General features: G+C 37.9%; 4 protein-coding genes across 15 annotated transcripts; 2 read left to right on the top strand and 2 right to left on the bottom strand.

Annotated features, from left to right (window-relative positions):
- The first annotated feature begins 206 nt into the window (after positions 1-206).
- Positions 207-2,429, top strand: LOC103956341 (B3 domain-containing transcription factor NGA1-like). 3 transcript variants are annotated; one of them, XM_048565365.1, is made up of 3 exons: positions 207-372; positions 571-707; positions 831-2,429. In XM_048565365.1, exon 3 carries the CDS (start codon positions 834-836, stop codon positions 2,154-2,156), a length of 1,323 nt encoding a protein of 440 aa, XP_048421322.1. In that variant the 5' UTR covers positions 207-372; positions 571-707; positions 831-833; the 3' UTR covers positions 2,157-2,429. The 3 variants fall into 3 exon arrangements, with proteins under 3 accessions (XP_048421322.1, XP_048421321.1, XP_009366578.2); XM_048565364.1 differs by having other exon boundaries at positions 209-372; positions 571-695; positions 787-2,429; XM_009368303.3 differs by having other exon boundaries at positions 209-372; positions 787-2,429.
- Positions 2,430-6,584: 4,155 nt separating this feature from the next.
- LOC103956342 (protein ARV 1-like) lies at positions 6,585-8,997 on the top strand. Of its 10 annotated transcripts, none has more exons than XR_007251204.1 (9): positions 6,600-6,787; positions 6,884-6,931; positions 7,016-7,105; positions 7,197-7,242; positions 7,356-7,434; positions 7,562-7,656; positions 8,044-8,110; positions 8,228-8,272; positions 8,612-8,929. XR_007251204.1 is itself a non-coding variant. In XM_048565371.1 (9 exons), exons 1-7 carry the CDS (start codon positions 6,734-6,736, stop codon positions 8,081-8,083), a joined length of 456 nt encoding a protein of 151 aa, XP_048421328.1. In that variant the 5' UTR covers positions 6,603-6,733; the 3' UTR covers positions 8,084-8,110; positions 8,228-8,272; positions 8,612-8,929. The 10 variants fall into 10 exon arrangements, 7 of the variants coding, with proteins under 7 accessions (XP_048421326.1, XP_048421331.1, XP_048421324.1 ...); XM_048565371.1 differs by having other exon boundaries at positions 6,603-6,787; positions 7,352-7,434; XM_048565367.1 differs by having other exon boundaries at positions 6,884-7,105; positions 7,352-7,434.
- Positions 8,998-9,267: 270 nt separating this feature from the next.
- Positions 9,268-12,737, bottom strand: LOC103956340 (NAC domain-containing protein 68-like). The gene is made up of 5 exons (XM_048565366.1): positions 12,447-12,737; positions 11,623-12,188; positions 11,155-11,526; positions 9,945-11,057; positions 9,268-9,834 (listed from the first exon to the last, which is right to left on the bottom strand). Exons 1-4 carry the CDS (start codon positions 12,661-12,663, stop codon positions 10,896-10,898), a joined length of 1,317 nt encoding a protein of 438 aa, XP_048421323.1. The 5' UTR covers positions 12,664-12,737; the 3' UTR covers positions 9,268-9,834; positions 9,945-10,895.
- A 2,972-nt stretch (positions 12,738-15,709) lies between these two features.
- Positions 15,710-20,840, bottom strand: LOC125468892 (NAC domain-containing protein 10-like). The gene is made up of 6 exons (XM_048565562.1): positions 20,515-20,840; positions 19,185-19,807; positions 18,566-18,913; positions 18,207-18,452; positions 16,398-17,259; positions 15,710-16,277 (listed from the first exon to the last, which is right to left on the bottom strand). The coding sequence occupies exons 1-5, from the start codon at positions 20,708-20,710 to the stop codon at positions 17,068-17,070; spliced, it is 1,605 nt and encodes a 534-aa protein (XP_048421519.1). The 5' UTR covers positions 20,711-20,840; the 3' UTR covers positions 15,710-16,277; positions 16,398-17,067.
- Between the last annotated feature and the right edge of the window lie 970 nt (positions 20,841-21,810).

The raw sequence follows: 21,810 nt of genomic DNA, 5'->3' as shown, positions 1-21,810 counted from the left end.
AAATAGACGATTCGAATCTTTGAAATTCGATGTGGAGTAGGTCCCACAATTGATCCCCATTTTTTGAATAAAATAGAGATCTCTTCCCTTAAAAGGTCTGTACATATACATATACATATACATATACATATGCATATGCATGTGCATATAAAGAGAGATAGAGATTGCTCTCAAAAAATTATTGAAGACAAGGACAAGCTCACATGACCTAAAACCTCATCTTTCATGGGCCCCTTCGTATAAAACTTTCTTCTCCTTCTTCTGATTCCTCTCTCCATCTCTCTCCTCTCAGACATAGTAGTTTTCTTCTAAACAAGAAAAATGGAAGACGGAATTTGATGTTTTGCTTCTCATTCTAGAGCTTCACAAAAGGTAATTAGCCACTCAATTAAACAGTAAATTTAACCATATATGTGCGTGTGTGTGTGTGTGTGTGTGTTTCTCTCTCCCTCTCTATCTCTCTAGTTTGGTAGCATAGTTTGGTCAACACTAATATACCAAGAAGCTAGTTTACTACTTCATGACCTTATCGTTAAGCCGTCCATGACTAATTTTGTCACGTTTTATTAGGGTTTGCGTTTTTCCTGTTGTGGTCAAGGAAGGCACCGACCCTCTTTTGTGGATGATGAGACTCTCAGACTTTAGGGCCTCAGAGATCTGATCAGAAGCACAAAATGATAACAATTTTCAAAAGGGTATAAATTCTGGTGAGCATGCTAGCCAGTTTTTAATAAACAAAAATTTCCTTATTATTTTATTTAATTTTTTATTTACTACACTAATCAGGTGATAGGGTTTTGGATAATATTGCAAATTATTGTGATAACAAGATCATGGAATTTATGCAAAGAGATCAGAAGGGGTATTCTGACAAAGAAGACCAAGATCAAGATCTAGAACAAGAAGATCAAGAGGAAGAGGAGGATATAATCACCACCAGTAAGTTTTCTTCATCATCATCTCATACTTCAACTAACAGCAATTATGGGTCCTCACCAAAGTACAAAGCCATCCTTTTTCCTCCTCCTCCTGACCACCAGCAGCAGTACGGCCAGCAAAAGCCGCGGCTTAATATTCAGAATCACGGCTCTCCGGAAGCCATAAACTTCATGGACTTATCACTAAACAAAGATATTCAGGCTGCTGAGGGTGGTACTGACGAAAATTACTGGCCTGCGAGCTGCGAAAGGGAGCACTTGTTTGCGAAGGTTGTGACGCCGAGCGATGTAGGGAAGCTCAACCGCCTAGTTATTCCGAAGCAGCATGCCGAGCGGTACTTCCCGCTGGACTCATCATCAAACGACAAGGGATTGTTTTTGAATTTTCAAGACCGGATGGGGAAGCCGTGGCGATTTAGGTACTCTTATTGGAATAGCAGCCAGAGCTATGTCATAACGAAAGGGTGGAGCCGTTTTGTGAAGGAGAAGAAGCTGGATGCCGGCGACATTGTGTTGTTTGAGCGCGGGGTTGGGGAATCCGGTAAGGACAGGTTGTTTATTGACTGGAGGCGGCGCCCTCCCCCTCCTCCTCCACCTCAGCTACATCATCATAACCATTACGCTGGAGGCAGGTTTTACTCGCTGCTGCAGAGGCCACTGCCTTCGTCTGTGATATCGTCTATGCCTCTTAGACACCACGAACATTTTCTTCATTCGAACAACAACGTTCATCATCCGTACCACCACCACGACCATCAGATCATGAATCAACAATATTTACCGCATCAGATTCATCAGTTGCAAGGTGGAAGAGGTCATCACGTGATTCATCATCAATATCCAAGGGTTATCGATTCGGTTCCGTTTTATCAGCATGGTAATTATAGGAGTTCTACTACTAGTACTAGTAGTGAAAGTGCTAGTGTTGCTTCAGCTGGTAAAAAGCTTAGGCTTTTTGGTGTGAACATGGAATGCTCAAGTAGTCCAACCGAAAAGGAGGATCATCAAGAATGTCAGATATTGTCTTCAACAGCAATACCCTACCATCATCATCATCATCATAATCTTCCATCTTCGACGTCTTCGCTGGCTTCTGCTCCGCTTCAATTCATGAGGCTGCCCAATACAAGTAGTAGTAGTACTCCACCAGACCATCACTTCCTCTCAAACAAAGGGAAATCTACAACTACTTCGTTGTCGTTTTATTTGAATCCCTAGAGAGTTTTTGATTGTTTGCTGTTGAAGGACGACTTTTCGATCTTCACTAGTTCACTTTCCTCTTCAATTAAAATTTAAAGGTACCCCAATGGATAATGATTCCCCACAGGTCTAGCTGAAGATCAGCTGCCTTGCAAAGAAAGGAACAATCTACTTTACTTGTCGTTTTATTTGGACATATATGGTGATCCCAAGCTAGCTAGCAAAGAGTTCATTTAATGTGAATTTGCAGGTCAATATATTATAAACAGAAGTGAACAAGCATTTTCTTTACATCAGTTACGTACTAGTAGTTGAATTTGCAGTTTCAGTTTATCAGAGTACTAATACTACTGCAGCTGCATTTCTTTTTTGCCTTACATATATAACTGATTAGCTGATTTGCGCTTGAGCCTTACTGTATGCATACACATTTATATATGCACTCTCCTTACTACTACACAATGCACACCTAGCTACCAACATCCCACCAAAATTTAAGAGTAAAAAGGTTGAACTTTGATGAGAAAGTTTGCCCCTCAAAGATTGTACATTTTTTTGGCTGAAAATATTAATTGTATATTATTTAGTTCTCGTTACTAATTAATACATTGAAATATAAAGTTCAACTTTCTTCTGCTCAATTACTCGTTTGAATACTGCTGTTATATGTGTATGTAGCAGTAGCTGCAACATGCTTGATATGGACAATTAAATTAAATTAAATTTGTTTCTTTAGGATGTGCATATAGAGTGTTTAATTACTATTTGCTGCTGCAGCTGCAGCTAATTAAATTAGGCACCCTTTACAGTAAGGCTAAGTGCAGAAAGCTCACTGATGTAAAAGGGTACATCTGTTCATCTGTGTTCTTAATTAGAAACTTTATTTCAAAGTTTTTCTAGTGTTATGGCCAAGTACACACACACACACACATATATATATATAGTTATATAGTTATTGCCCCTACCTTTCAGCTTGTTATTACCTTGGTAATTCATGTTTTAATTTCGCTTATGATATATCCAGCCTGTTTTGAAATTGTCTTGATATCGATACTGCAAAAACCAGGCAGCTGCTAGAGTTTAACTAGGTGTAAATTAAAACTAATACCATAAATCTGCCCCATACATACGAGTAATTCCTTTTGTAAGAAATTAACCAGTTTAAATAATTTTTTCTGTAAATTAAGCAGTTCTCGTGTAATATTAACCTCTATATATCTATGTAGAATTATATATTTTTTGCAATATAGTTATATATATCTATATGAGAATGTATACATATAGTCTAACCATCTCACTTAATTAGTAAATACATATATTAATCTTCAACACCATTGGTAATTATCATGGATTATTTCATGCAGACATGAGTGTTAAAAAGAATAGCAATCATTTATTAATTACATATGATGAAGTAGATTTTTATAATTAGTACTAAACTTGTTTGTAACCTTAACTAATTTGTAACTACACTAATTAATCATATCTCCTTTCGTTAATCTTCATGCGCTAGCTATATATCTAATGCTAGTTTCCATATTAAACACTGCACTCTAACATGTTAGCTTATTCTCTACACTGGCTGCCAATGGCAACTGGTTAATTGCTAAAAGGCCGGCTAGGGTTCCATATTAAAGTTCATTTAATAGAACTAAGTTTTTCTTTTTAAAGAGAGAAATAAGAAGTAATTAATAAGAAGGATGTACTGCATGTAGAGGAACAGGTGATAAGCTGAAACAAATTACTACCCAAAAAACAGTTAAGTAAACTAAGATCAATGCATAATATGAACTTATTATATATGTAATGTAAAATTGTTTTATGTGAGGACTTAAATTTAGGATTAATGCTATTTATCAGTAGGATAATGTTAGGGAGACCAAATTTTAAACTAAATTTGCAAACCAAATAATATGCCGTCAATATGAAATAAACACGTTCATCAACACTTAAGTAATAATCTAATCATCAACATCCACATCAACACGTTATAAAATTTGGTTTAAAAATTGGAAATATTTTTCTCACCACAATAAACTATGATATGTATGCCCACCACCCTAGTTATCATCGTTAGATAAGTTTGAATTTCGAGATTCGTGTAATGGATAGACAAAAATCTCAAAATTAAAACTCATCAAATTTTGTTCAAATCTATATATGAGATACAACACACACACACACACACACACACACACACACACACACACACACATACACACACATATATAATTTTATTTTTTGTTCCCAAAGGAATGATACAAACTAGAACTACATGTATTTATTTGCAGAATTCCATTGTTACAACATCAAACACCTTACTGTAACTTAACAAGATTGTTGTGCAGGCCACGAAAAATCAGGATTATGATTGATTGTTTTCACAGCCGCATGCTGTTAATCTTCCTGATCAGCCTCAACTTGGTCTAGGGTTAGGGTTACCGTGTTGCTCTTGAAATCAAAAACCCTAATTTGATCCTGTTGGTAAAGTATTCAAATGGCAATCAACCCTAGCAATGCTCCTCGTTAATTTAAGGGTCGACGCATCAACAAAAATCCACACTTGAAAAATGAAATTTAGAAGCTATATCGACATTATGTATAAAAAGAAAAGTATAAATACAGCAAGGTGAGTTTATTGGAACGATCATATACCATGCCAACTGGTGATCAAGTCTAGCTAGCAATGGTCTCTGGAGAGTGCCCATCCTATATATGGCCTATATATGTACAGCAAGGAAGTCTATGTAGGTTATCTAGGCTTAATATTAGAAGGCACAATGATGATGGTGATGAACATGTCACATGGCTAAAGGTAGAAGACAAATCCTAATATGCTGCACGCAAGCGCAAGCGCGCAATTTTTCTTACTTATTTCTCACCAGTCTCAAAATATGTTAAGCTATGCCAAGATGCAAGCATACTGACTCTTTTTAACTGGGCACAAACTTGCATGGACCACATTAGGGTTCTAGCCAACTTTCTCTTCTACGATTGTTTACTAAGATCAAAATTGCAAGGGTCGAAGAGAGAGAGAGAGAGAGAGAGAGAGAGACTATTGATTTGTGGTAAGAATTTTAAATGCATCCATAGTAATATTGGGGGTGTACTGTATGGAGTTTAATGGACTACTTGACTCTCAAATTTAAGTGTATTCAATAAAAATTTTAGGAGTCAACAAAAGTCATCCTATATTGAATCAATAAAATGTTCATTTGAAAATGCTTTGAAAATGACTAAAAGCGCTTTAAATAAAAAGTTTTTTTGCTCCAACATTTTGGAGGGAAGCACTTCAAGTGTTATATCAAGATTCATTTGAGTTTTTACTAAAGATTGATTCCAAAAACATTTTCACCAAAATAGTTTTCAATCATTTTTAAAATATTTTTAAATGAGTCCAAAGACTTTTATGACTTCAAAAAAGTCTATGAAAGTATCTTGTGGTATTCAATTACGACTTTTTGTGAGTCTTCAAAACTTCATGTGTATTCAAAATTTCATTGATTTTAAGCTTTTTATTTTTATATTTTTTACTTTTTTTAAAGTCATGGTTTTGATGGACTTGATTGCTTTTATAGTAAGTTTTTTTGTCACTACAAATCCAACCTCTTCCCCTAAATTTTACCATAATGCAATGACTATCATTATCACTACTCCCACCACTGTGTCTCCACTACCACCCTTTTACCATGACCATCTCCTCCACCTTGACGTCCACTGCCACCACTGTCACTGTTGCCCCAGCCATTCCCATCTTCATGAGCATATTTGCCACCCCTACTATGATCTCGACCAACGCTATCATCACTACCACCATCATCACCACCGCCCCTATCCCTACTCCTTCCCACCCCACCACCGCAATCACCACCTCTATTATTATCGCCATCACCAAATACACTAATTTTACAACGACTATCTTGCCAACAATCATCACATGTCACTTTTTTTTTTTTTGGGTCAAGGGTTTACTTTATTTATAACACAAGAGATTACATAAGAGAATGCCCAAATATAATAAACACACAAACAAAAAGATGGACCTCTATAGTAACCCAACAGCCCAAAACATAGTTTTGAGCCCTAAATAAGAAAAACACCAAAGCAAACCCTAGCAGCTTCCTACCTCCGCGGCCAACCCGCTTACCGAACGAACATCCCCTACACCCATCTGAAATCAAAATAACTAAAGCCCCAAAGCTGGATGAAAAAAGAGCTACAACATGACCCCAAAACAGAGCCCCATTGTCCTCCACAGCAATAGCCGCCACAAATCAAAGGAAGCCAGCGGGAAAAAAACCCACTAGCAACCGTACCAACAAAGGCAAACCAAACTATGGAGCATCACATGTCACTTTGTCATAGTGATGTTCACCATTTTAATAATAATAATAATAATAAAAAAGTCAGTCAGTGAAGGCCCAAATTTTTTTTTCTTTTATCGAAGCCGAAGCCCGAACCCGGAAACAGGAAGAACCAAGTGTTTTCAGAGTGCCGAGTGAGAGAGACGGAGAAAAAAAAAAAAAAAAAAAAAAAAAAAGGAGAGAAAAGCAAAGAGCGCCATGGAGTACAGATGTGTATAGTGCGGCGGTCGCATGACGACTCTGTTCGTCCATTACTCTCCTGGCAACATTCGTCTCATGAAATGTGTAAATCCCTTTTTTCTCCCTTTTATTTAGTTATTTTCTTTGATTTTTGAGTTGTTTTCTGCTGCTACAAAATTGGTTTGATTTTTCTGTGAATAGGGTAATTTCAAGGCAGTTGCAGACGAGTACATCGAATGCGAACCCATAGTAAAGCTCCTATTTTTTTTCTTTAATTTTTTTCCTTCAAAATTCAACAAATTTGTTACATTTTTTTGTTGTTTGCACTGCCAGATTATTCCGATTGATTCGATTCTGCACAAGACCAAAGCTTACACACATTTACTCTATAATGTCATCGACCCACAAGCTCCATCTTTCCAGGTACTGCTTCTGGGGTTTTGCGGTTGTACTGTTTCTTTGAAAATTTGAGTTCCCAGGAGTTGCTTATTTGTTTTTTTGATACCCTTTCCAGAGTTTAATGTGGAAGTCGACTTTCGGGTTTCTTCTGTTGGATGCTTGTATCCATTACCATGCTTGTCAGGATTTTGTTTTTGGAAATTTGAATTTTGATTCTTTTTGCAAAATATGTGTTTTTATATGCATTGGGTGCCTTGGCAATGTGTATAGGTAGGAGTCTCTTCCTGGAAGGAAGCAAGGAAGAATGGGGCTTGTCCATGAGCTTCGCTTTGTTACTTTGGAGATTTCAAAAGGTTGGTGGAATTTTTACTGGATTTCACGGGTTTCATGCATCTAGGATGGTATATTATAAGTTTTAACAGATGGTTAAAATGTTCCCATTTCAGTCTCCTATGATAAGAAATGTTGTTCCTATTTCAGATGCTGATGGATGTTGTCTTTGGAAATATCATGTTTCTTTCAACCTTTGTACTCGCTATGAGGATTCTTTTCAGCACATTCCCCAGACCGCTCAGGTAACATTTCTTGTTGATACTTCTCAGGATGACAGTGAATTTATATCAAGATTTTAACTGAGGCATCTCTTTATTTACATGTCTGTTTGGAAACTTGTTCAAGAAGCACTCCTGTTTGATCAGTCGGTAAAATGCGTGATGATGGGTGCTCAAGCTTATACTGAGAATAATAATGATTAGGAATTTGGTCAGGCTTAAGTTGATATGGTTCAAGAGCACAGTTTGAAGTTTAGGGAAAAATATTATAGAACACATAAGAAAGAAAGACAATTTGTGATCACCCGTGAGTCATGGTTTAAAAGATAACTGGATTGTTGTAGCCAATAGATACATACATATTTACAAACCCTAACATATGAATGTGTGATATTGTCAATTCTGGAACAGGTATAAAGAGCTTCTGCTGGCAATATTTATTTCAAGTTAATTCAAGATTTTACTTATTGCAATGATGGTATGGTTCGGAAATCAAATGGCCTGTTTTTCTTTCTTGCATATTTGTACTTTTCTCCAATATACTTGGTTACACTCAACGCATATCTAATGTAAGGATGCGTTATGCGTTCTACAGGGATGGGAATGTCCTGTGATTTTGATCTAACACTGGCACTCAAAGGTCAGATGATAATGTATTTACAGTCCTGGACATGTTTTCAAAGTTTGCAATTTTCAATGCATATTTTCATTAACTAAGACTCTATGTATGTGTCAACTTTACCAGCGAAGTATCATCACAAATTTGTTATGGCAAAATGCTATTGCTAGATGCTCATTCATCCGATTACTTTAGGTCTAAGGATTACACATATTGTTTTATGATATAGAATAGATGTCCTGCTTCGATTTGATGCGGAGGTGTGCGTTAGATAACATTAGGTTTACTTAGTATAGACTCTTACTCTAAGGATGGCCAACTGCAGCTGAATATTCTTCTTTTCTTCTTTGTTTGAAACAGTGATAACTCGGTCACCTATGAGTAGATGTATAGCGGCCTGCTTCAGTGCTCATGTGGTAAAGTTTTTGGTCACACAGAGGTGCTGGAGTTGGGAACTTTGAGATCTTAAATCATTGTTTGTTGAATTCTCTCCCTGCATCGAAATGCAGCATTTCTTTTGACTCGTATTCTCATTTACTAATCTTTTGAACAAATAGATCAATACTTCCAGCAAAGGCGGTGGTGGTGTTGAGTGCTGTAATATGTGGTGTAAGTATATAAGATGTGTATGGTACTGTTATGAAATAGAGCAGTGCATATATTTTTTTTTTCTACCTATGTACATTGGACTAGTCCGTTCAGTTCTCCTTGGCGTATTAATATGAATTTTCAGCTTTACGTCTTAACCCATGGATGGCCGCTTAGTACTACAATATAGTGATTTCCCTCTTCACTGGAAGGTCTTAGGTTCGAAAAATGACAGGTTTGATGCTACTTTATGCTGACTGCAGGGCTTAACACAAAATTCTACTCTCCTTTCGTACTCAAAAGTTGTAACTTGGATTGGATGCCCGAAGGAGGCACGAAAAGTTAAATCACATGACAATGCTTGGTTGACCTAAGATACCATCATATTGATACATAAACATTGTGGGTTCAAATATGAGGAGAGAATATAACACACAACACTCCATTGAAATTTGAAATGTTCGAAAACAAACAACATTAACATACAGGAAAGCAGAAATGCTGCACAGGAACGCAGCAGCTGATACAGGGAAATTAATTAAAGCAATATTTACATAAGATGGGTGTTTAATTCTGAAGGTTATCATAGGATTAAACCCAATCATAATCATCCGATTTTGATAATGATTGTAATTACTACTCCATTAGGGATGGAACCTCAAATTTCAGTACCAACAACCAAGACATCACCATTAGTGTCTGGTCATTGTAATATATTTGAGACCCCAGCAGCCATGTTGCAGCAGATCCTGTAGAACGCCATTTCCAGAATAATCGCCCGTGGAACGAAAGACTCAGTACGAGTCTAGAACTAGAACTTGGTATTGAGGTTTTATACCATTCCCCATCGGGGACTTGATTGATGGTTTTGAGGAGATGCTTCGGTGAAAGAACCCTATAGTTGCCTGCTTCAAAACCGTATGCTTCCAAGACTCGGTTTCTGTTTTCTTCCAGGGCAGATGAGGAGCAATGCAATACTCTGCAGCTTCCCTAACCTGCAAATAGAGTTAACAGAAATCAAATTAAGTTGAGTGAAAACGGAAAATAGCCTCCCGAAGCTTCAATACAAGAGCTTTTATTAACTATTTCAGATTTGATTGCTCACCTTGTCTTGCGATACAGCTTTGCAGTCGGATTCTTCTCAGAGCAACTCCCAGTGGCTAGATGCGAGTGGATGATGGTTGAAGACAATTTTACTGAGTTCCTAACGATTTTGGATGAAGAAAGTAGACTATTTGAAGACAATTTGCTGAGGTTCGACTTTTGATGAAGAGAGTGCATTATTTGAAGACAACTTTGCAGTCGGATTCTTCTCAAAGCAACTCCCAGTGGCTGGATGCGAATGGATGATGGTTGAAGACAATTTTGCTGAGTTCCTTACGATTTTTGATGAAGAAAGTAAGCTATTTGAAGAAGATTTTGCTGAGGTTTGTACACTTTTGATGAAGACAACTATGCTGAGGATGATTTGTAGTTCTGCTGACAGGGGAGACATGGTCTCCAAACAACTGCTTCTGTGAAAAGACATCTTTGCTTTATCTGGCCTCGTCGGGGGAGAGTAGATTTCCAGATGTTTTCTCAAACACAGGCTTTTGCTGCTGTTTCTTTGAACTAACATGTTCACCTAACAAGGTTTGAAGTTTCTAAAACTAGGGAATGCTAAAAAAAGGCCAAAAAGAACAAGAACAGGCTTCGCTAACCTACATCGTTGTCCTGGACATGATCGTCCAAAACTAGCAGAAGAAGTTTCTGATGCCTAAAGTTCCTGAAATGTAGCTAAGGGTGTAGATAAGGGCGATGTTTTACTCATGCTATTGCTGTTTTCCGATACTACGATCTTGTTGTTTTTCAATAACTAAGATCTTGCTGTTCACTAGCTATGTTGATGTGTTTCTTGAATGGGTAATACCGACTAAACCTATCTTGCTGCGTTTCTTACTCCGCAGTTGCTATCCTAGACTGGTGCTCGTGACTCATAGAGTCACCAAAATCCTGTATGTTGTTTCTTCCCAGGATACTAACTTACTAATCCTGGTCAACAATGATAAACCAAGGACTATGGGAAAAAAGCTGCGATCTCCGTATCTTCTAGAGACGGCAACTCATCAATGCATCCAATATATTTACTGGAAAGCACAAATTCTCCCAAATCCGTGTTCATTGGTGACATCAACAAGTAACCAAACGGACCCATAAGCTCTTCTGGATTAAAAAAAGCCTGGATTAAGAATCATAAAGAGAAAGCGTTAAGTTTTGATGTAATTTTGTGCTCTATATTAGAAAGTTCATATAAAATGAAGGAAACAACTTCTCACCTCTGAAATCCTTTCATCTGTAGCTCGATCTTGAACACCATTAGCGAGTTTGCTGACTTGTTCATAGCGATCATTGGTTGAAATACTATTCTTGTATTCAGGAGAAGAACTATTATCCGGGATTAAAGATTGCCGCTTTGTGCAATCTCCATATACATTGGGATCAATTCCATGCCTAGTGTGTAATGGCTGCTGCAGTGTGTAGGGGCAGTAATCCTGTGGTTGATGTGGCTGTGGTGACTGCAGTGGCTGCAGTGTGGAGGGGCAGTAATCCTGTGGCTGATATGGCGGCAGAGTCTGATATGTCTGTGGTGTCTGCGGTGGCTGCAGCGGTTGAGAGGGTGAATTTGGAACTTCCCCCTCAGCACACAACTGGTGGATTAAGAATCACAAACAAGCAGGTGTTAAACTTTGGTAGGCTTTGCATGTTCATACAAAACATGTGGAAAAAGCATATGATTATCTCACCTCTCGAACCATATCAGATGCAACTGGATCATCAGAATCATTGAATTTCCAGCCACCAGTTTCATCATCACCATCAACGGTCAAAATGCCATTGCAGTCCATAGGACAAGAACCATCTGGAGACTCAGACCTATTAACATCTCCTGGCTCTTTGGATCCCAAATGTTCCACTGGCTCCGCAATCACATCACTTACAGCATCTCGATCTTCTTCAAAATTCGCTCCCGAATCAGCTAATTCGCCGCGGATTGAATCAACCTTCGGCTCCTTATAACCAGCTGACTTGTTCTTCAGACGGCAGATGACAAAGTCCATCCGCTTGGTGGGTTTAGAACCCACCTCAGTTTCAGTGAGATAATACTCATGTAATATCCAATCGGTCTTCGTTGCATTGGCCACACGACCTAAATAGAAGGTCAGAGTCCTCTTCATCCCAATCACAGCTTTGGACCGTTCGGCCTTGATCTCACGTTCCTTGCCGGTGATCTTGTAAAAGCCTTCGTCTGTGGCCCGGTTACAGCGAGTGCTGTTGGCGTACTTGTAATCGGGCCGGCTGAAGAAGAATTCTGAAATCCAACAACAAAAACAAAATGTTCAGAATTTGAAACCAACCACTCCAATTCTTGAAGTACAAAATCACAAAAACTGAAAAAAGATCATTACAAAATAAACTAAATATTGAAATGTGAAGCCAACCAAACTTCAAATCTTGAAGAAAAAAAAAAAAACAGCACAAAGATTGAAAATTTACGTAAACAACGTCATAATCCATCAGAAACAAGATACGGGTAGTGAAGAGAAAGTAAGATACAATAATTGGTTACCTGGAAGATCGCCGGGATCGTACTTGCTGACATCGATTTCACGGATGAAGTGGCGGAAACGGGAGTCGGTGCCCTCTATCTTCTTCCTCAAGTAGTAGCTAACCAGCGACTCATCAGTGGGGTAGAATCTGAACCCAGGTAGTGGGATCACATTCACACTCACTGCATCTCCTTCTTCAGCTGTCATGCCGCTGCGGTTGCTGCTGCTACTGCTCATCTCTCTCTCTCTCTCTCTCTCTCTCTCCCCGATCGAACTGTGATTATTGTTTGGATTGCGTGGGGAAGCAGCATTTCATCGGTGTTGTATTTATATACACTTAATACACTCATCAAAGACCCGCTTATCACTCGAAGCACTGGTGTTTTGAAAGTTGACTAGTGCTTTTTTCTAGTCTTTGAGCTTATGGCGTAAGTTCATCTTTTGCTCCCTACACTTTTGGGGTTTCTTTCATTTTGGTCTTCCAACCTTTTCTTACCAGTTTCTTTTATTCGAGTAATATACTGGAGTCCAATTTAAATTACATTGTGATAAATTTTAACTTTAGTAACGAGAGAAGAGGAAGAGCATACTCTTCTATCTAACTTGGTTACGCTTAATTTATACGATGTTAATTACAAATCAATTTTAACTTAAGCAACGTGAGAATATTACACTGTTCTAACTAACTTGGCTATGCTTAATTTTTCGACAAGAAACAACAATGAGATTTCATTAATCAACCAACACCATTACACCATTACAGAGGTGCCAACCACTTGGAACCTAAACTTTTCTTTTTTAACAAATGATATTATCTACACTAAAGAGGCAAGAGAGTTGGCTAGCTAAGTCTCATAATGAGCTAAGAATCAAATATGAAATCTCTCGCTTACCAATGAAAAGGAAAACCACGAATTGTAGTACTAAGTGGCGAACCCAAACCATTTATTAGGTTGTAAAGAATTGTCCTCATTTACCACACATTTTTAAAAAGCTAGGGGAGCAATTTGGTTAAAAAAAAGTTCAAAGACCCAAATAGAACAAATACTAAAACTGAAGGCGCAAATTTATACTAAAGTCTTGAGCTTGTGATACAAGTTTACCTTAGTCACAAACATGGCTGCGACATATATGTGGATGACATCAACGTCTTTTAACGCGGAAGTTTTAAGTTTATAATTTTTTCCTGCCGTGGGAATCTTCTGATTCTTATCCGCCCCTCCTGAGGCAAACTGCACCTAACGGTTACAAGAATCATTTAGGTGGTTACACTTTTTTGCTATCTAACAGCTCATGTTGTGCCACATGGCTCAACCATTTTATTCTTATCAGCCCCTCTCGAAAGGTTGAGCTTTATTAACCTTGTCCAATATTTTTTGGAGGGAAGCATACGATCGGGAGAAGTCGAGAACTTTCTAGACTCTGAAACATGGGTGCTTTGCTCACAAGTCACAAGAAATAATTGCTTAGAGTATAGTGATAAGAAATGTAGTTCCAACTGTCGGAACCGGATAACGACCAAAGTGAAGGGGTGTGGGACCAAAGAGTCAGTATTCGTCCGTACGAGGGATTGTCAAATTTCTTAACAGACTAGCCTTCATGTATGCACTCATGCGCGTGCAGAGTATATTTTTTGAATTACAACTTGCTACGCTCGATTTACACGTTTTAAATGTATTTATATGTGTTAATTGCTTCAATAATTTTTTTTATGAAAAAAAAAAAAGTCAAATATTTGAAGTAAATAAATAATATTCGAACATGCTAGAAGAAACCCCTCATAAACCAATCAAAGCAGATGAATCCATATAATAAAATCGGTTTTTCAATTTCCATGTACATTCTATTGAATTTACATTAAGAATAGAGAAAATAATATTTAATAAACATCTGATTGTATTACATTATTACTAGCTCATTGTGAGATTAAGTCCACCCCTCCCTTTTAGTATAGAAATCATCATTTGTTAAAATAAAAAGTAAAAAAAAGGTCATTTGACAACTAATTGAATCATATTATTATGCTTGTGCAAAAGATCTTTTTTTTATTTTTTTTATTTTTTTATTTTTATAATTGGCACGACGTGTCTCTTAAGTGTTTAAAAATAGAAAAATAATATAACTAATTGAATCACATTATTGTGCGTGGGTGAAAGACCTTTTTTATTTTATTTATCACTAGTTGTACATAACTCTTAAGATATTTTGAACGTGTTTAAAAGTAGAGAAAATAATATTTAATAAACAACTGATTGGATCACATTATTGATAACTCAAATTTGAAATCCAAAGTTCCACGTGAACAGAAGTTGAGTGCGCTGCCACGCGAGCCTCACCGCTTGCATGTTGTCGGCTCAAATGCCTAAACTTGCGCGTGAACTGCATGTGCCTGACGCAAAAAATTTATAAATTTGGGTGACGTCACTTTAACGTCAGACAGTCTCAAGCGAGGAGTCAGGTCATGCTCGCCCAATTGCTCGGTCCTTGGGAGACGGGCCCACTAAATTGCCTTACTAATAGGCATGCGCTGGAGCCGATTTTAGAGGAATTGGTTGATTTAATCGTGGGCCAATTTCTAGGGGTGGACATGCTCCAAGTAAGTAGAAGTATTTTTGCTCATCATTATTTAATGTGGTGTATACTTATCATTTTATTTATCATTATTAGATGAATTTGAATTTCAAGATTCGTGTAATAGATAGGAATAAATTTTAAAATTCAAACTCATCAAACGATGATAAATAGGATAATGAACATACACCACACTAAATAGTGGTGAGCAAAAATGCATTTCAAGTAGGATGAGCTTTGGTAAATTTTTCCAATATTTTTTTTGGAGGGAAACACGTATTCCAGTGAATACACTACATCACTACGTTAACTGTGCATGTCCATGACAAGAATGGAAGTTCAAAGTATAACAGATGTCGAGTTTGTATATGGCTTACTTGTAGTACTTGCGCATGTGTATAATTTAGATGAATTACACCAGGAGGAACTTATTTTGATTGGATTTTTTAAGAGCACGAGTGATTTACAAGAAGTAAAACTCCAACAACCTGTAAAAATTTGACAATTTAAAATATTTCAAATTAAGTTCTTCACAGTAACAATCTAACTCTTAACCATTCTTCTCTTCCCAACGTTTAATCTCAAATTCGAATTCTTATTTGCCTCATTCATTGATTCATTGCCTTCATTTTGTCTATTACATTGGCAGCCATGATATTGAAATGCCCGGAACCAGTATTTAAGTGACAAAAATAGCAGAAAATATTTGAAGTAAAACGAAAAACCAATACAAAATATTCCATTCAACATTCAAATGTTCGAAATAAACCACATTCACAAAAGCATTTTTCTTTTGATACAACATTCTCAAGGACATGATAATAAAAGCAATATTAACAAAGATACAAGTTTTGGTGTTTCACACTTAAAAAGTAGGTCATTGATAAGTTTAAGACCTTCAATTTTGATCATACATATTTTTTGAAATATAATTGTAACCACTACTCCATCGAGGATGGAACTCAAAGCTCCAACTTTCATAACCAAGACATCACATAAGTGTCTGGTTATGTTAATATATCAGTTGAGTCTCCAGCAGCCATGTAGCAGCAGCTCCTGTATAGTGAAGGTGGAACAAAGCAAATCCGCTTTTGATCGAAAATCATGGGACGTGGTTGGAATTGAAATGTTGTTACCCTGGACGATTTGATTTATCGCTTAATGGAGATGCTTCCGGGAAATCGAAAGAACCCTTCAAATTCGCTGCGCATTCCATGCCTGCCTGCTTCAGACGGTATGAGCAGACAGCAATACAATGCGCTAGCTGCAGCTTCACAGTCCTGCAAACAGAAATCAAATCAAGAACATCAGTGGACGTAGAAAATAGCTTCTCGGAGTCAAAGGTTAAGCATAAGACCATTCATTTAATCACTGTGATGTTTTCAGCTTGATTTTCTCACCTTGTTTCTTGAAACTGCTCTGCATTCGGATCCGTCTTGGAGCATCTCCATGGGGGTAAACAGGAATGGATGTTGGCGGATATTGCAGTTGTCTGAGGAATATCTGTAGTTGTGTTGATAGAAGAAGTACCGTCTTCGAATAATGCTTCTGAGAAAAGACATTATTACCTTATCTGGACTCGTTGGGTTCGGAGAATCCGGATAGCAGTTCAACCATTTGCATTTTCAGGTGTTCCTTTGTACCAACAAAAGTTCACCTAACAAGGTTGAAGTGTACAGGACTTGGAGATTCTGTGACACACAACAATGATTCGGACATAATTGTCCAAAACCAATACTGTGCGTCAAAGACTACATATCTTGGTTTCAGAAATGTAGATAATTGTGAGTGTCTTTCAATTATTTGTAGGAGAATATCACGATGTAATAATGTGAGTTTGAGACACATTCTTACAAGGCCCTCTTAATATTCTCCTACAGATAAGAGTATCGTTGTCATTAACGATATTGGAGTTTTCCTCCAATAGCTAACGCAGAATAATCTTTTGCACGTCCGTGGAGTAACTCAGCATTAGTATCACTGGTTTACTCCACTATACCCATCATACACCCATCCCAATGATTCTCATAGGTTGAAGCCATTGGAAAGAGTGTACGATGCCTCTGTTATTCAAGAACTTTGCGGGAAAAGAGTCGCAAGCTCCATATTTAAAGATTGCGACTCGTTGCGTCCAATACAGGTATTGGCAAGCAGAAGCTCTCCCAGTTCTGAGAACAATATTGGTGACTGCAATGGGTAATTCTGTAGCTGATCAAACATTTGGAAGGGTGATCCCCGATTTTCTTCTGGCTGAGAATAAGCCTGGATGAAGAATCATGACAAGCAAGCGTTAAGTTTTGATGTACTTCTGGTGCACCATATTAAGTTCATGTAATAAAAATTCAGTCTAACCTCGGAAATCCTTTCATTTGCAGCACAATTTGGAGAATTATAAGCGATGTTGATAACTTGTTCGTTGTCATAATTGGTTGCAATGTTGTTCTTATTTGTAAGATAAAAACCATTATCCCCACTTGGAGATGGACAGTTACTGAATTCACCGATATGGGCATCTGGAACATCTCCCTGCTGGTGTTGCTGATGTGTTTGAGGTGGCTCGGGAGGAGGAAAGGGTGAATCCAAATCTTTTTGTAGCCCAGCAGGAAACTGCCATATTAAGATGGACAAAACAAAGCCAAGGTTAAATTCTGAGTAACTTCTTGTGTTTCGTATTACCAAGTTCACATCAGAAATCTTTAAAATGCGTATTCATCCTCACCTCCAGAATCACATCATTTAGAGCTTGATCAATAAAATAAGATGAAATACCGCTACTAGGTTCACCATCACCATGATTACCATTGGCAAGCACAGCAAGTTCTAGCTGTTTGTATGTCAGAATTTCCTCTGTGTCGGAAATCACATGATTCATTGCAGCAGCTTGGTTATCAGTATTATAGGTTATGCAACCACCAATACCAGGATCAATTGATTCATCACTACAGACATCAGGAGCATTTCCAAGCTGAGGTGGCTGATGCGGCCGAGGTGACTGGGGAAGAGGAAAGAGTGAATTCAGATATTCACCTGCTGGAGCACATGACTGCAATGTGTAATTCTGTAGCTGATCAAACTGTTGAAAGGGTGATCCCCGATTTTCTTCTGGCTGAGAATAAGCCTGGATGAAGAATCACGACCAGCAAGTGTTAAGTTTTGACGTATTTATGGTGCACCATATTAAGTTCATATAATAAAATGTTCATTCTCACCTCGGAAATCCTTTCATTTGTAGCAAGATTTTGAGAATTATAAGTGATGTTGATAACTGGTTCGTTATCATATTTGGTTGCAATGTTACTCTTAATAATATCATAAGAATCATTGTCCCCAATGGTAGATGGCCAGTTACTGAATTCGCCAATATGGACGTCCGGAAAATTTCCCAGCTGGTGTGGCTGAGGTGGATCGGGAGGAGATACGGGTGAATCCAAATCTTTTTCTAGCTGATCATAAAACTGCCATATTAAGATTCACCAAACAAAGCATAGTGTAAATTTTGATATACTTCTTGCAATTCGTATTACCAAAATCCACATCAGAATGTTTAAAAACAAGTATTCATCCTTACCTCCAGAGTCATATCATCTACAGCTTGATAATTAAAATCAGATGAAATGCCGATACCAGGTTCACCATCATCATGATCGCCACTGCCAAGCACAGCACGTTCTGGCTGTTTGTCTGCCAGAATTTCTTCTGTGTTGAGAACCATATGATTCATTGCAGCAGCTTGGTCATCAAAATTATAGGGGATGCAGCCACCAGTACCAGAACCAGGATCAACAAATTCATGACTATAGATATCAGGAGCATTTCCAAGCTGCGGTGGATGATGCGGCTGAGGTGGCTGATGTGACTGATGTGGCTGAGGAGGAGGAAAGGGTAAATCCAGAAATCCTCCTAGCGGAGCATAGGACTGCCACTGCTAGATTAAGAATCACAAAACAAGCAAGTGCTAAGTTTTGATACATTTCTTGTGCCACATATTAACATTTTACATCAGAAAATGTTTGGAAAAGTTCTTATTTTCTTCATGAAAGATTAGCGCATGCCCGTCAAAGGTACAAAGTACTACTCTTAGTCATGAAGGAGAGAGGACCAACACATCTAGAAACCTCCCTCTGATTCCATGTTTATTAAAACAAAAAACAATAAAGATAAATACATACGGGGACATAAAACCAAACCTCATGAATCATGTCACGGAGAGCTTGATCAATAGAATCAGATGAGACACCGCCACCAGGTTCACCAAGATCATGATTTCCACTGCCAAGTAGATCATCTTCTAGCTCTTTATATGCCAAAACTTCTTCTGTATCTGGAGTCATATGATTCATTGCAGCAGCAGAAACGGCATGATCATCTCTGGGACTAGAGGCAATGTTTCCACAATTACCAGGATCAGCTAAATCATCACAGACCGATGTACCCTCAGGCTTCTTTTTATCAGACTTAGAATCAACTGGCTTATACTTCAGGAGGCAGAGAACATAGTCCCTCTTCAGATCCCTCTCCTGACGGGGACTAGAACCCTGCTTAGGTTTAGTGCAATAGTACTCGTGTATGATCCAGCCAGTCCTAACGGATTTAGACGCACCACCTTCTTGGAAGGTCTTGATTTGGAAGGTTAATGTCCTCTTTTTGCAAGTGAAGTATTTCAAGCTGATATCCCGCGGCTTGCCTGTGATCTTCCAAGAGCCATGCTCTGTGACTCTGTTGCAGCGAAGACTATTTATGTATTTGTAATCACACCAGCTGAAGGAGTACCACGCCTTAGCTTGAAAAACAGAATCAGGGAACATGTGTTCTGCAACACAAAGCAAGATAATGAAAATTTATAACGACTAAAGATTATATTGGATTGAATAACTCATTAGATTCAGGGTCCATTTGGTGCCTAGGATTTGATCGAATTGGATAACTCACAATCTTTAAGCTATGTTGATGGGATAAATGAAGAAATTTTGTCCACTTTGAAGGTAGAACATGGATTACTCATAAGGAAACTTATTTCTTCCAATCACTACAAAATTGGCAGGATTTGAAAGAATAAGTTTCCTTCATGTCCAATCGCACCTAATACCATCAGACATACCTTGAATGTGATGAGATATCCAACACAATCCAATCCTTCGCACTGAACGATCCCTCGATGTAAGTTGAAGGAAGAAAAGAATGCAACTTCCAAGTTGAAGGTAGAAGACGGATTATTCATCAAGCCAACTTATCCTTCCTAATCCTACCATGGAAGGATTGGAAGGGACAAGTTCCCCCCATGACCAATTGATCTTCTACCTTCAATTGGGCACAAAATATCGGAAACTAACATCTATATCTTCATTCAACATCCATCCATTCAACCTAGTAACTCCTCCATCCAATCTAATCCTAGACGCCAAACGAGGTCCTAGTCTTGAACAAATAAAACAAGATTATGCATGCTCAAAAATCATACCGTGAAAAATAATATATACCTGGGTTTTAAAGAAAATGTGAGATAGAATAATGGGTTACCAGGTAAATCCCAAGGCTCGAACTTGCAGACATCGATGACAGGAAGGAAGTGGCAGGCTTGGGATTTGTGACTTTTCATCTTCTTCCTCAAGAAGTCTGCCATTTCCTTTTCAGTGGGATGGAATCTGATCGCAGCCACCATGTCCGGCACCGATTGTGCGGTTGTTGTTCTGGTGGTGGTGGTGCTGTTTCCCATCCCTCGTCCTTCTCCTTCAAATGTTTTATAATTTTTTTTTTGGTGAAGAAATGTTTCATAAAATTGTAAACAAGAAAAACAGATGTTTTTGTCTTCAGAAAAGAAAGCGGAAGAAGTAGAGCAAGTGAAGTTGTACAGAAAGGTAAAGTCAGTGCCACTGTGCTCCTTGACTTCCAAGTATTCTTGATGGTGACGGAAATGGTTTGAGTATGGATCTCACTCGCTTATAATTGTGTTTTTTAGTTTACGAATAATATTAGGAAAATTAAATTTGTAAATTAAATGATATGTGATTGTTAGTAATTGGATTATTATTTAAATATTAATGAATATACTTATTTATTGTTTATGACGTATTAATTTATTTATAAATTTAGTTTAAAATTTTAACCCTTCTAACTTTATCCGTTAGTTCAAAACATTAGTTAAGTTTATAATTTTGTCCTAAAATGGGAATCTTATGATTCTTATCAGCCCCTCTCGAAAGGTTGAGCTTTATCAACCTTCTCCAATATTTTACGGAGGGAAACATACAATGGGAAAAGTCGAGAACTTTCTAGACTCTGAAACATGAGAGCTTTGCTCACAAGTCACAAGAAATAATTTTTTAGAGTAGAGTGACAAGAATGTAGTTCTAACTGTCAGAACCGGAAACGATCAAAGTGAAGGGGTGTGGGACCAAAGAGTTAGTATTCGTCTGTACGAGGGATCGTCAAATTTTTTGACCGACGTGTATAATTTAAAAGGTTCTAAAAAACGTTTGACGTTAGTCGAACTGCGGGCTAGCCCTTAGTGCCTAGACAGCTAGGCGGGATCTAGGCTGATTTAAATAAATTTCTTATATATTTTATGAGTTAATTAAATTTACTATATCAAATTTAAATAATTATTGACTAATATGTTATTTTTTATAGAAGAACATACATATGTTGTCACATCCCGCCTTCCCTCGCAGAGATATTGTCCGCTTTGGCATTCCCTGCCCTGGACTAGGTCGCAAACAGCAGGGAATGCCAAAGCGGACAATATCTCTGCGAGGGAAGGCGGGATGTGACAATTTGGTATCAGAGCCAGACTCACGGTCGTGGTGTGCCGACGAG

This window comes from the organism of the source record quoted next, unplaced genomic scaffold (genome assembly GCF_019419815.1).
Source record: "Pyrus x bretschneideri cultivar Hongxiangsu unplaced genomic scaffold, Pyrus_bretschneideri_v1 Contig4, whole genome shotgun sequence".
NCBI lineage: Eukaryota > Viridiplantae > Streptophyta > Magnoliopsida > Rosales > Rosaceae > Pyrus > Pyrus x bretschneideri.
This window is presented reverse-complemented; position numbering and strand designations above follow the sequence as displayed.